General features: G+C 41.2%; 1 protein-coding gene across 1 annotated transcript in view; it reads right to left on the reverse strand.

The window, feature by feature from the left end:
- Window positions 1-411: 411 nt before the first annotated feature.
- LOC134352259 (transient receptor potential cation channel subfamily A member 1-like) overlaps window positions 412-14569 on the reverse strand; it is a 130342-nt gene continuing 116184 nt past the window's right edge. The window contains exons 18-19 of the mRNA XM_063059549.1: window positions 13004-13067; window positions 412-419 (exon numbers count right to left, since the gene is read on the reverse strand). Coding sequence (XP_062915619.1) covers window positions 412-419; window positions 13004-13067 — 72 coding nt within the window. The remainder of the gene's footprint in view (window positions 420-13003; window positions 13068-14569) is intronic.

Here is a 14569-nt window from a genome sequence, read left to right on the forward strand (position 1 = left end):
TACTCCCTTTCTTGAATAAGGGAACAACATCCGCAACCCTCCAATCCTCCAAAACCTCTGCCATCCTCATTGATGATGCAAAGATCATTGCCAGAGGCTCAGCAATCTCCTCCCTTGCTTCCCACAGTAGCCTGCAGTACATCCCGTCCAGTCCCGGTGACTTAACCCCTTGGTTAATTGTATTGATCCATGGCATAAAAAAGGTTGTGTTTGGTGTGGTTTCATTGACACCATTCTTGTTATATTTTACATTGAAACCCCCCCCCCCCCCCGGACTGTTGTTTTCGTTTCTCTTAGCTGTTAAGCATAGAATTTTAATTTGCCACTTTGCCTATTTTCAGTGGGTAGATTCTTCCCTCTTTTCTAAGTTATTGTTGTTTGATGTAATTCTGACTTTTATTTAAATTTTCTTCAGAGATCTGTTGAACAAGAGAACAGAATAACTGAGGGAGCATGCAACATTTCTAGATAGAGAAGGTTTGATGAACAAGGTGCGAGGATGAAAAGTGCCCTTTTTAGAAAAAAATCCAGATCTTTTTAGGTTTGTGCTGGATAAGGAGGAGAGAAGGAATATGGAGGAAACATGTTAATAACAACGATACATGCAAAACTATCATGACATCTTCACAATTTAAATTTATGGAGCTTAGAAAAATAGAGGGCTGTGGGTAACCCTAGGTAATTTCTAAAGTAAGTACATGTTCAGCACAGCACTGTGAACCAAAATGGCCTGTATTTTGCTGTGGTTTTTCTATGTTTCTATGTTTTTAAATCAGGGAGCCAGGAGCCACCTACAATGTAGATTAAATTAATTTTACATTGCAGGACCATGGGTGGGGTACAGGGTAAGAGGAAGTTTTGCTGGTTGATATTTTTCTTTGTTGCTACTACTGCTACTTATTTAATTTAACTATTTTATATATATATATACTATACTTACCGTAATGCATTGTACTGCAGCCACAGGCAACAAATTTCATGACATATACTGGTGACATTCAACCTGATTCTGTTTCTGTGATCTTATCACCAAATCATACAATCATTGAATGAAGGTAAGGCATTGGTGAGGTCTAATTTGGAGTATTGTGTGCAGTTCTTGTCAGCTACCTACAGGAAACATATCAAAAAGATTGAAAGAGTGCAGAGAAAATTTACAATGATGTTGTCTGGTCTTAAGGACCTGAGTTATAGGGAAAGGTTGAATAGGTGAGTTATAGGGAAAGGTTGAATAGGTTAGGATTTTTTTCCCCTTGAGTAAGGTAAATGCAAGCAGGTATTTTTCATTGAGATTCAGGGTTAAAGGTGAAAGGTCAAATGTGTAAGGGGAACTTCTTCACTCAGAGCGTGATGTGGGTGTGGTGCGAGCTGTCAGTAGACATTTTGATAGGTACATGAATGGGAGTAGTATGGGGTGCTATGGTCCATGGTTAATGAGACTTTAGGTTTTCGCAAATAAAACAAGACGAGGCATTTTATGTTTAATGAAACACATAACACATTTTATTGAACTCCAAACCCTAAACACAAAAATGTGCTAAAAATCCTTATGTAACAATGTCATCACGTCAGACCAGTCTCTTAAAGTGAAACCTCAACTCAATGTCGGTAGTTGTGAATTACATACATTTCTCCTAATTATGTTACCTTACACAGGCCACCCCCAGAATTCACTTAAAACCAGCATTGTGAGCCAGTCTGGAGCTCTGACAAGTTGCTCAGCTCAGGCCATGTGTTTCATGAGCGGAGGAACAGCAGGTGCCTCTGGCTCATCCAGAGGTGCGTTGGCACACTAATTGTCATGTTGTGATGCTAGGGGCATGGCAGTAGAGTACTCAAATCTTAGTGGGCTAATTTAAAGTGATCAACCAAAATACATTCAGTTTTATCACTCTTACCTTATCATGATAGAAGTCTTTTCTCTCCATTCCAAAATACCGAATAAGCTGTCGTAAGATCTCCTAAGGGGATGTTAGTGTGCATCGTGCCAGACGAAAACAAACAAGGCAGAACATAGGTCAACAGGGACCCAAGAGAGTGTACACCATAATGGGAGATTGGAATAGGTGAAAAGGAATTCAATTTGTGAGAAGGATGGAACAGTTGAGTGACTAACCAGGTGATTGTGACATCAGGATTGAAATCTCCTGGCACTTGTTATGGCTGCCCATAAGCCAGTTCAGTTGTGGACAACTGCAGGTCCCCCTTTGGAGCAGTTCTGAGCCCCAGCAGGATCCATGGGAGACGATCATCGGTCAGGGAAGCCCTTAGTCTTTAAGGAGCGGCGAAACTGCTCATAAAGGCCTTTGGACTGCAGGTGATACAGTGTGGTGTGATGTAGCATACATTCTGGGGCATCACAACACAGAGGTTTGATATGAATTGGGGATCACAGTCAGAGGAAATATCTGACAGGGTGCCAAACCAAGCAACACAAGTGCAGAAGAATGCCCAAGGCGTGTCTGCAGCCATTGTTGCTGCTAGAGGGATGACCTCTGGCCAGCTGATGGTGTAGTCCACCATGGTAAGAAGGTACGTGAAACCGCGGAAGGGGGAAGAAGAACTACAAGCTGCACATTGACGTGGTTAAACCATCGCTCAGGAACCTCATAAGGTGCCAATGGCTCCTGAGCATGATGGCTAACTTTTGCCTGCTAGCACCCCACACAGGCTGCAGTCCAATCACACATGTCCTTTCAAAGGCCATGCCAAACAAACTTTAGTGCAAGTATTTGTGAGACCTTCTGGCCCAGATGCAAGAGGCCATGTATAAAGTCGAAAACAGTCTGCCTTCAATTTGCGGGCACATTGGGGCAGGGGAGACTGGATGAGACATTGCACAGGAGAGAAACCACAACTCCCCTAAACTTAATATCAGCCAACTGCAGACCCATGACTGCTGTTCAGCAAGCCTGGACCACTGGGATAGTAGCTTGGTCAACTGCCATGCCGGCATAGTCAACCCCGATGTGTATAGCCTTGATGGCTGGCCATGAGAGGGAATCAGCCACGGCATTATTTTCCACCTTGATATGGTGTGTATCAGTTGTGAACTATGCAGGCCAGGTGGTGTTGCTGCTGTGCAGACGAAGGGTCTGATATTTTGGCCATCGCGTGCACGGTGGTCAACGAATGCTGTGAAATAGTGACCCTCTCGAAGAAAATTAAAATGACGGGCAGCTAGATAGAGACGAAGAAATTCACAGTCAAATGTGCTGTACTTTCTTTTGGGGCATCGGAGCTGCCGACTGAAGAAGGTGAGTGGCTGCCACACGCCTCTGACCAACTGTTTGTGCACAGCACCCACAGCATAGCCTGAAGCGTCAGTAGCAATGGCTATGGGTGTGTTGGGGAGTGTGTCTGCCTGTATGGTCGCATTGAAAAGAGCTTGTCTGATATCATCAAATGCCCTGGTCGTGTTCATGATCAGTAAAGCTCTTGATTAGGGATATTGCCTTTAAGCACACTATGCAAGGGGAGCATAAGTTCAGCAGCTTGCACAGTGAAGTGGTGATAGAAATATACCATGTCTACAAGCTCCTGTCCTTTTTCTGTAGCGTGGAGTGGTGGGAAATCCATAATAGTGGCTACTTTTGATGGGAGGGGTTTTGCACCTATTGCAGAGATGCGATGGTTGAGCAAGTCAATGGTTGACAACCCAAACTGGATTTAACAGGGTTAATAATCAACCCATGTTGGCTTAAGTACTTGAATAATGTGCAAGATGAGATATGTTTTCAGATTTGGACACACTGGTAATAAGTATGTCTTTCAGGTAAACAAAAAGAAAATCTGAGTCTTTTAATACAGAGTCTATCAGGGATGCATAAGTGAGGACTATGCGAACTTCATTAGGCATTTGCTGCATGAAGAGTTCTTTAAAAATAAAACAAGGATGGTGATTTCCCAGGAGCGACAGCATGTGGTCCATCAGCTCTGAAGGTGAACCATTGCCGAGGCCAGGCCAAGAGAGCAACTGTTTGGTGTTTTCAAAATCCGATACTCCTAAAGGCTATAAAAGGTGAGTTTTCAATGATTGGTATTTATTGTGTTCAGGCAGGTGTTCAAGCAAACTCACCACTCTTGCAGCCGTGGAATTGCTAGCAACACTATCACATAGTAGAACTTGGTGCCATCGGTGGTGATTTCTCACAGAGCGAACTGGGCCTTAGCTTCTACAAACCAAGCAGTGGCATTTTGCACTCAAAACTCCAGGAGTTTCAAAGTGACTGTGTTAGCCGACGTGTTCAATAGCTCTGGAACTGTCCTAGAGCATTGGGGTCACCAATGTAGGTTTTCACAAATAAAGTGAAGTGAGGTATTTTGTGTTTAATGAGATCCATAACTCCAAAACCTACACAACAAGAATGTGGTAAAAAAAAGCTTTTTCGTTATAAAGACATCACGTCTGACCGGCCACTTAAAGTGAAACCCCAACACAATGTCGGTGGTTGTGAATTATGTACATTTCCACCAGTTTATCTTTTTAAATTTGGAAGATATATATCTCACGTTTAGAATAGTGGAAGAAAGAAATGGGGAAATAAATATACCAGAAAAACATTTTATTTTCAAAATATTTGCTCTCCCCAGTTGCCTGATGGATACATTTATCATAATATGTGGCTTTGAGGTAGATTGGGAAGTTCTTGGCTTCAACTCCTAGGATCTCTCTTTTGCCAATTATGCTGCTGGTGTATAGGCAGCAATGAAGATCCTTTATCTCTGACAGTGCTCATGGCTTCCTTCATCATGTCAGTAGCATGGTTTTCAATACCGTCAGTAATGCAAGTTCCATTTGGAGATTCAGAAATGCTGTCACATTCAGATGTAGAAGGATTCTTCATTCCTGTTTCCGTAACAGTTCTGTTATACCAGTCAGGGTTGTTAAACCTGGGCTAAACCGCCGAACCTGGAGGACTGGTAGATCACTCTGAGTTTGGCTTCTACCCTCTTGACCTGTTTGCCGCGGGCAACCTACCAAGAGCCAAAACATATGGCCCTAACTCCAGCCAACATAGCTCTCCAGGTCATTGCGGCAGGCAAGCCTCCAAACCCTACAACAAAGTCATGGTCTTTTTGGAGGAACTCCTAGGGTGTGCTGAGTTAATTCATCTACTGCAGGCACTACAATAAACTCAACATTCTGAACTGCAAACTTATAGCTAACATACACTGACCTGAGAGTGAGTTTCCATGGAGTAGTTGTTGATGTGCAGTTTCAAAAGATCAGATACAATTTTTGAACATTATAAGCATCTCTCTGTTCTTAGAATGTTCTTTAGGGGAAGTAAAAGGAAATGTTTTTATACAGGATATTTTAGGGTTGAGGGTGCACAGGGAAAAAAATTAAGTTCAGCAAATAAGATATAGAACATGCATAAATAAGTAATTTTGAAGAACCATGTATTTGGTTTTGCAAAAAGTACACCAAGTTTATATATAACCAAGGGAAATAGATGGTGCAGTGGATTATACATGGATCACTTAACTCAGTTCCCGACTCTTGGTAGTACCACAAATTTGCTAATTTACATATATCCCTCTCTGTCTTTACCTTTGTTGTGTTTTTAATTTATATAATACTAAAAAGATATAGATAATTTCATGTTACAATCAGATCAAAAGAAGTCCTGATGAGGGTCTCAGCCAGAAATGTGGACTATCTAGTCATTTCCATAGATGCTGCTGGACCTGCTGAGTTCCTCCAGCATTTTGTGTGTGTTCCATCAGGTCAAAAGTGACTCTTGTTCTGATTGTAAAATCAAGTTATCTATAAATGGGTGTAAGGGTGTTCCTTCATGTTATTTGCTAAGGCTAATAAAATGGCTTCTTTGTTATGTTATAATAAAATGGCTTCTCTGTAATGTTAACTGCTGAGTTAATGGTAGCAGCTTGTTTGGGTTATAACTACTGATAAGAGGAATTGTATTCATTTGCTAACCAATTGGGATAGATGTTATTCTTTCTTGTGTGTCTGTAACCTGTTGTTTTTCATGGGCTTTGGGGAGAAGGTGCAATGGGGACAGCAAGAGGAGATGCGGCCCGAGAGATGCTGTAAGCTGGGCGATGGAACGGACCCTGAGCGGGAGTCCGAGGCCCAGACTCGGCGAGGAGAGGAGACATGGACAGACTCAAGTAGAGCGCTTGGTCGATCACCGAGGGTGGTCCCATTCATGGATCAGTGGAGTTCGGAGGACATCGACTGGAGGAAAGGGGGCCCGGTTCTGTAAGAGCTCCAACGATGTGTGCACAAACTGGTTAATAATAATGGCGCCTTTTTCTTTTTTTTTTAAACAGTTAAGCAGTTCTTATTTTGGTCCTTTACTATCCACATAGTCAAGTAAGAGTTATAAAGTGTAATCATTTAATCACATATGGTGTACTATCCGTTTTTTGGCGTGGTGGGGTACATCACACAGCATCCACACAAACTTGATTACACAGTTTTGCGGGGCTGAAGCCTGCTTCCCCAGACGAAAGCTAGCTGAGCAAGTCTAAGGCTTACCAGGAGGTTACATGGGAAGACAGGAGGAAGAGGTTAAAAGAATGAAAAAATCAAACTAGAACAGAAAACGGGAAGGGTTTTCAGGTCTCTCTAGGGTTGCCCTGCCTGGAATCTTCAGGAATTTGAGATTATTATCAGAAACTGAACATGAGCAAATGGCAAAATTGTGGAATTGTCCTTTAAAAACCCTTTTTCATTTTCTTTAAGTATTTTTATGCATAATGAAATTATTGGAAAGGGAGGAAAAGTCAGTTTGATTGGATAAGGCCAATAGAGGTGGAAGCTCCTTCTTTTTGGAGAGCCACACAATACTTGTGATGTGGGAGTAAATGCTTAAAGGGTTGATTGGAGTGCTAATCGAATGAGCTGTTTAATTCTGGGTAGTTGGGGGCTTGTTGACTATTGTTGTTTCTCCAATTATCTTGACCAGTGGAGAGTATTTTCTTTCAGTCCTCACTTATGCCATGTAGATGGTGGAAAGCCCCTGTGGTGTCAAGGTGGGTCACATTGCAAGATACCCATTTTCTGCTAGTATTTGTGGCTTGTCAAGTTAAGTTTCTGGATAACATTCAGCCCTCCCTCTCTTCAGACTCCAAAATGTTTCTGGTTTTTGATGGCATTTAGGACTGCTTCTTTTCACAATGGCAGAACTTATGGCTTTGTGGCTAGGTTTGTGGATGATACAAAGCGTGGCAGGCAGTGTTGAGGAAGCAGAAAGGATGGGCTGGCATTGAAGAGGGTCCAGAGAAAGTTCAAGAGAATGATCCCTGAAATTAAAGGGTTAACAGAGGAGAGGCATTTGCTGGCTGGACCTGTATTTGCTGGAATTTAGAAGAAGGGGAGATCTCAGAGAAATGTATTGAACATTGAAAGGCCTAGATAGAATGGAGGTGGAGGGGGTATTTCCAATAGTGGAAGAATCCACGACTAGAGGGCACAGCCTCAGAATAAAAAGATGACTATTTAGGACAGAAATGAGGAGGAATCTTTTTAATCTGAGGGTGGTGAATCTGTGAAATTTATTGTCACAGACAGCTGTGGAGGCCAAGTCATTGGCTATGTTTAAAGCTGAGGTTCATAGGTTCTTGATTGGTAGGGGCATCGATGTTTATGAGGAGAAGGCAAGAGAGTGGGGTTGAGAGAGGGATAATAAATTAGCCATGAAGGAATGGTGGAGCTGACTTGATGGGCTGAATGGCCTCATTCTGCTCCTAGGTCTTATGTTTCTTCCGGATCTGATCTTTATCAAGCATACTGAAGTATGAACACTACATAATACTTATTAGCTCACATGTTTGGATCTTTCTACAGGTATTTTATGGACTCTTTACCTAAGGCTTAGTAAGCGATACAGAACACTGTTCCATCAGCAGTCCGGTGTTTACCACAGAGGGTCAGTTATTGCTGAAACTTCTGAAGATGGCTGGGCATTGGAGTGAATTAATTCAACACTTCAGCAGCAATCACAGCCTTGTTCATCCACCCAGTATTGAATTTCTCCTCTCGATTCTATTTGTCAGTTTTGCTTAAGATCCTTGATTCCACACTTATTTAAACCCTGATACAAAAGGCAGTTACCCTGACCTCAGCTCTGAAAGTCAATACTTCAGTTGTGCTGTGGCTAGAATTAAGAATTGAGAGTCTGTCAGAACTCAACTCATGACATTGTTCATGAACCCTATCATCATTTTGCTGATGATCCAAAGTAATATCGAGGACAAGGTGAACTGTGACAATGTTCCACTTTGTCAGATGATAGCCAAAGTTGTAGCCTAATGGTTTAGTTAGGCTGGTCATGGAATACAGATCATCAGCACCATAGTAATAATTACAAATTTTATAGTAACAGGATCACAACCAAAAATAAATGACTTAGAATCCAGTGAATGCTTTTGCAGCTTTTTTTTAAGGTAAAGCATAAATTCTAAAATTCAATGTCCTTAACTTTGCTCAGTGAAAACATTATCCAGGTAACCGCAGTGTTCTCATTCCCTTTCCAGCTTGTTATAAAACCTGCTACGAGTTCTAGGCTGGTGCTAAAGAATTATCAAACACTCAATTCAAGATACTTATAAATACAGCTTTATTGATGCAGCAATACACAGAAAGGCAGACACTGTCCATGGTGCTTTAATCAGAAGAAACGAGCTTGATGCACAGATATAATTAGACATTCTGGTGTTCAGACATTTCTTTTCCCAACAGTTTTATCAAATTTATGGAACCCTGAATAACAGACATCCTACTCTGAGACAGCAGCTAGACTGCTGAGTGAGAATCAATTGAGCTAAACTGTTTTTTGATTGAATGGAGGTGATACTCAGGTAACTGATAAAACATGTTCTTCTCTAACTGATATTGCAATTGTTTAGTAGAAGGAAGGGAATTCCCATTTGTTCTGCTGGTTTAAACCTGAGACCTGCAGTGCTTTATCATTAATAATGCACTATTGCCTTAGCTTCTTTGAAAATATACAGTTGAATTTAATTTTGCAAGCAATTCCAATTATACCTTGAAGCAAGATCGTTGATGATCATCTGCTCAATACTATTACATGAAGCTCTGCCAATTTCTTTCAAAGCTGCAATTCCTTTGCAAAGATGTAACTAATTAATCTGTAAGTTTGATAACGAAATCCCTAGGCTTAAACTAATGATGTTTGCAAATGTGACAAGATGACAGTACAAAATTAGCTTAATAGATTATGATATTTCAGTTTGTAAATCTTTTCTCTTAAACTTTTGACACCACTGTCCACATTTACAGCCATCCTCTAACTTGAATGACTTTCTGTAAAATATCAGTATGAAATTGATTGACGTTGGTATTTCTTCTACAGCTGCATTCTCACTCGGTTTCCACTTTGAGTTATGAAGCCACTATGCTTACATCATGTCATCTTGAGTAATTAATTACTTACTCACTGAAGAATCTCTAGGGAAAAGAAGAAAATGCAATCAGTCATACAAAAATGGAAGGGTATCTTAGGTCAAAAATTGACACATGATTGGAGACAGCGAAGCATTAAACAATCAATAAAAATTATAATTTGATTGCTTCAAAAAGGGTGTAAGACAGATAATGGACTAAATTATTCCCTCTTGTAGTGTAGCATAACATTATGTGCATCTCTAATAATACTGTACTACCAGTAACTCTGCACAAACACTACAATGCATCCAATCCTTAAAATAACGTGCACATTCTCTTGTCTATTTGATGTGGGTTTCCATTTTGTGCCTTAGCTTTCTTCGAAGTGGAATCACAAGCTCAAGTGAACCCACAGTGGCTACTGTCAATTTTACAGAAAAGTAGGAGGAAATACAGCAGACAAATTTGACATCATTACAATTGTAAATGCCAGGTCCCAACTATTATTGTTGCTCCAGTGACATGTCCAGTTGCTTGGACATGTATATGTCCCACAGTTGCTTTGTTCTTATGTTTGTCCCTCACTCGGGTAGTTATAACTTGCCCTTTCTAGTATTCAATGAAAATAAATTGACAGAATGGGGTTGGGGGTAAGGAGTGGGTGGATCCTTCTGTCAGGAAAAGATAATGAGTTCTACAGATTTTGAGGTACAGTTTCTTTTAAGCATGATTTTTCCATCTACTCCAAGATAAGAAAGAATTCTTGCAGAATAATATATACCACCTTGAACTTATTTGTGAAATTTGGTCTAGATACTCTGAACCAAAATTCACAAGCATATTGGCAGGACTTGAGGATCTGAGTTATAGGGAAAGTTTGAATAGGATAGGACTCTATTCCTTGGAGCTTCGGAGAATGCTGGGGAGATACGATAGAGGTTTACAAAATTATGAGGGGTATAGTTTAGAGTAAATGCAAGCAGGCGTTTTCCACTGAGGTTCGGTGAGACTAGAACTAGAGGTCATGGGTTAAGGGTGAAAGTGAAATGTTTAAGGGGAACATGGGGGGGATCTTTTTCATTCTGAGGGTAGAGAGAGTGAGGAACGAGCAGAGAACACAATGAAAGGATGTGTGTTTGATGTTAAAATTTAAATTTGGTTAAGTACATGGATGGGAGGGGTATGGAGGGCTATGGTCTGGGTGCAGGTCAATGAGACTAGGCGGGTTAGTAGTTTAGCACTGACTAGATGGGCCGAAGGGCCTGTTTCCGTGCTGTAATACTCTATGACTCTATGACCATTGTCAAAAATGTGTTACTGAAATACTAGTAAACTGACAACCCTTTCTATATTTTTCTTTATAGAACTAATAACAAGACTGACTTTAGTAAAAACCATTAAAATATTAAGACCATAAGACACAGGAGCTGAATTAAGCCATCTGGCCCTTCGAGACTGCTCCGCCATTCAATCATGGCTGATCCTTCTCGACCCCAGTCCCTAGCCTTCTCCCCGTAACCTTCGATGCCATGTCCAATCAAGAACCTATCAATCTCTGCCTTAAATATACCCAGTGACCTGCCCTCCACAACTGCATGTGGCAACAAATTTCACAAATTCACCACCCCTTGGCTAAAGAAATTTCTCTGCATCTCTGTTTTGAAAGGGCACCCCTCTATCCTGAGGCTGTACCCTCTTGTCCTAGACTCCCACCATGGAAACATCCTTTCCACATCTACTCTGTCTAGGCCTTTCAACATTCAAAGGTTTCACTGAGATCCCCCCCCACCCCCCCATCCTTCTGAATTCCAGTGAGTACAGACCCAGAGCCATCAAATGTTCCTTGTATGATAGATAGATAGATATACTTTATTAATCCCGAGGGAAATTTGGTTTCGTTACAGCCGCACCAACCAAGAATAGAGCGTAAGTATAGCAATACAAGAACCACCAACACTCAAACAACAAAATGCAAACTATGCCAGATGGAAAATAAGTCCAGGACCAGTCTATTGGCTCAGGGTGTCTGACCCTCCATGGGAGGAGCTGCACGTTCGATGGCCACAGGCAGGAACGACCTCCCGTGCCGCCAAGTGTTGTATCACGGTGGAATGAGGCCGAAGTCCAGAAGTAAAAAGTTCAATATCCAGTCTGCAAACACGTTCGTCGAACGTAATATGCCCCGAATTGCATCATCTGTTGTTAACCAGATCAGTAAGCACCCAACTCCTTTACGCTTACCGCTCTCAGTGCACTTCCGGTCAGCCGGAACGGTATTACCTACTGAACTCCTCTTCTTCATAAGCCTCTGTCGTCTTGACCCAGTCCTCATTCCTTGGCTTTGTGATCCCCCTCTGCATCCTCTGTGTGTTTTCCTCCGGATTTCAGCAGGGGTGTCCGCCGCTCTGTTCGCTAAACCAGCTGGCATTAGCTGGTTTCTGGAATACACAATGCAACCTTGCTTCTGTCCCGCGTGTCGGGATGTAACCATTTCCAGCGCTAAAAAAGACCCAAATAAAACTCTCTCTACCAGCATGTTAGAGAGGGTGCAGCTTCATTGCAGGTAACACGTTGCAGCTTCGACGTGTTACCGTGAGAAAAAAAAATACAAAAAATAACATAAATTAAAAAGTAAGAAGAAGAAAGTAAGAATAGATTGGAACGGCTGTACCAGGCTGCATGCACGACCGGCGCATGCGCACTTTTGTTCCTGGAATCATCCATGTAAACCTCCTCTGGACCCTCTCCAATGCCAGCACTTTTCTAAGATGAGGGGCCCAAAACTGTACACAGTATTCAAGGTGTAGCCTCACCAGTGCCTTATAAGCCTCAGCATAATCTCCTTGCTCTTGTATTCTAGACCTCTTGAAATTAATGCTAACGTGGCATTTGCTTTCCTCACCACTGACTCAACCTGCAAGTTAACCTGCAGGGTGTTCTGCACAAGGACTCCCAAGTCCCTTTGCATCTCAGATTCCCTTCTCCCCTTTTAGAAACTAGTCTGCATATTTATTTCTACTATGAAAGTGCATGACCATGCATTTTCCAACATTAAGCTTTGTCATTAAGGTAAAAATAAGTTTTTGATGGTACATTAGGACATAGTGATGCTAAATATTTTTTCTGGCTCTATAAGGCTGATTTTTGTTTTTGCATGCAGATTGTCATTTTCACAGATACTATTTAATAATGTTAAGTTTTTGAAGAAATCAAATTTGAATTATGAAACAAATTATGACATTTCAATTTGATCACACACATGTTCCATCATTTAAGCATGCTGTAGAAAATAACATTGTTTATGATTTTAACCTTTTTATGGGTCTAATTGGATACTTTGTTTGATAGATCACTTCTGTTATTGGATGTTTCAGAAACCTTTTGAGTTTAGTACTCAAAAATCATTTAATATTTTAGGGATTGCCAAAGCCCTATTTAATTGTAGTTTTATTGGCAATCAACATTGTTGGTGCCTGGAAAATCCAGGAAATATGAGATCATGATGTTTGGACTGGAAAGCAAGAAACTGTGGCTTTCAGCACAAGACTTGCATTTGATTGACAGTAGGAACTCTTCTCAACTTTATATAACCCTCAACAATACAAACCACTTAACAAAACTTACCATTCATGGCTGCTGTCCTGAACATCTCCAGTTGACTCAGGTGGCAATTGGAACCCACTGCCACCTAAAAGTGATTAGAAAAGAGAGAAAGCACAGGAACAAGTTTTGTTGAAAACTTTTACAAAATATTATGAGCAATTGATACTGTTTTAAATACCTATTTTATCCATACCAAATGCATTCAAACAGAATTTTTAAAGTGTGCCAGCTACCACAGAGATATTTAAAGATGTGATTTAATTTAAAGAAGATGTATCTACTTGTATAACATCTGGTGAAAGTTAGGACATTCAGTAACTGCTTGTAATTTCTGTTGATTATCCAATCTACACTGTAACTTTGAGAATTTTCTCCTGGTTTACTGCCAGAGAAATGGTGGAGAATTGGAGAACTCCCAGGGAAATGCCAATGCACCTCCTAAAAAAGCAATGCAGAAATTTATGAAGCATCTTTCAGTCTCCAGTTGTAATATATTGATGCAATTATACCCCTAGGAAAATAGTAAAAATAGGCACTTCCAGCAATTTATTTCTAGCATATCTGGTAAGATGTTGGTGCATAAGGGCAGAGCAGCCTCTCAGGGACCAACCAAAGGTGTTTTGTCTATTTTTTAAGCTTTTTTTACAATCGCAGGACAATGCTGGACATTAAGAATTTCAGGTACTGCAGGTCTATCCCACCAATGAGCTACTCATTGGCAGAGCAGCTGGACTTTGTGTGGACCTGCTACTGCCTGCTACAGAAAGTCATTGGAGTCAGTTCATGAAGGTGGTGTGCAAGTGATTGTCTTGAATGTTTCTCTTGCGATCACAAGGCCCTGTTGGAAATTGATAAAATGTTGCAAGTTCGTTTTTTGGCAGGGGAGCTGTGTGGCCTTGGTCATTGTGGTGTCTAGGCCTCAAGCCGCGGACTCAACTGTTGCAGCAATCCAGGAAGGGAGACACCGGAGGCGGTGCAGCGCAGCACCCATGCTCTTGGGGGCTAGCCCCTCCCTTTGATGCAGCCCTCCAGTGTTCAATCAGTGAAATGACAAGCTGGATTGCGTGTGTGCATGTATTCATCTGTGGACTACAGAGAACTGCCTGTTCTTGCTGATAACACCAATGTACCATCAACTTACAGGACATGTCACTCAGGCACTTGGGCTATACATATTGTCTTGTGTGACTGTCTTATATGTGCCTTCTGCTGTATATGACTGTTGGTACTGTGTTTTGTATTTTGACACGGGAACACTGTTTTGTTCAGCTGTATTCATATTTGTTCATGTATGGTTGAAAGATAACTAAACTTGAACTTGAACTTATTCTGTTGTCTCAAGTGACTGCCAGTGACCTGTCAAAGGTTACGAAGGAAGACTTGGGCAGCCACATGAATATGCAGTAAATATATTTGTTGGTGATCAGACAAAAACCAAGGAAAATGTGTAATGAGGATGCTAGTCAATAAATTCAAAGCACTCTGTATAGAAAGCTGTTCCTGAAAATAGAGCAAGAGAGAGAGAGAGAGAGAGGGGAAAACATCCAAAATACTGGAGGAACTCAGCAGGCCAGGGTGCATCTATGG

This window comes from Mobula hypostoma, chromosome 9, assembly GCF_963921235.1.
Source record: "Mobula hypostoma chromosome 9, sMobHyp1.1, whole genome shotgun sequence".
Taxonomy (NCBI): Eukaryota; Metazoa; Chordata; class Chondrichthyes; order Myliobatiformes; family Myliobatidae; genus Mobula; species Mobula hypostoma.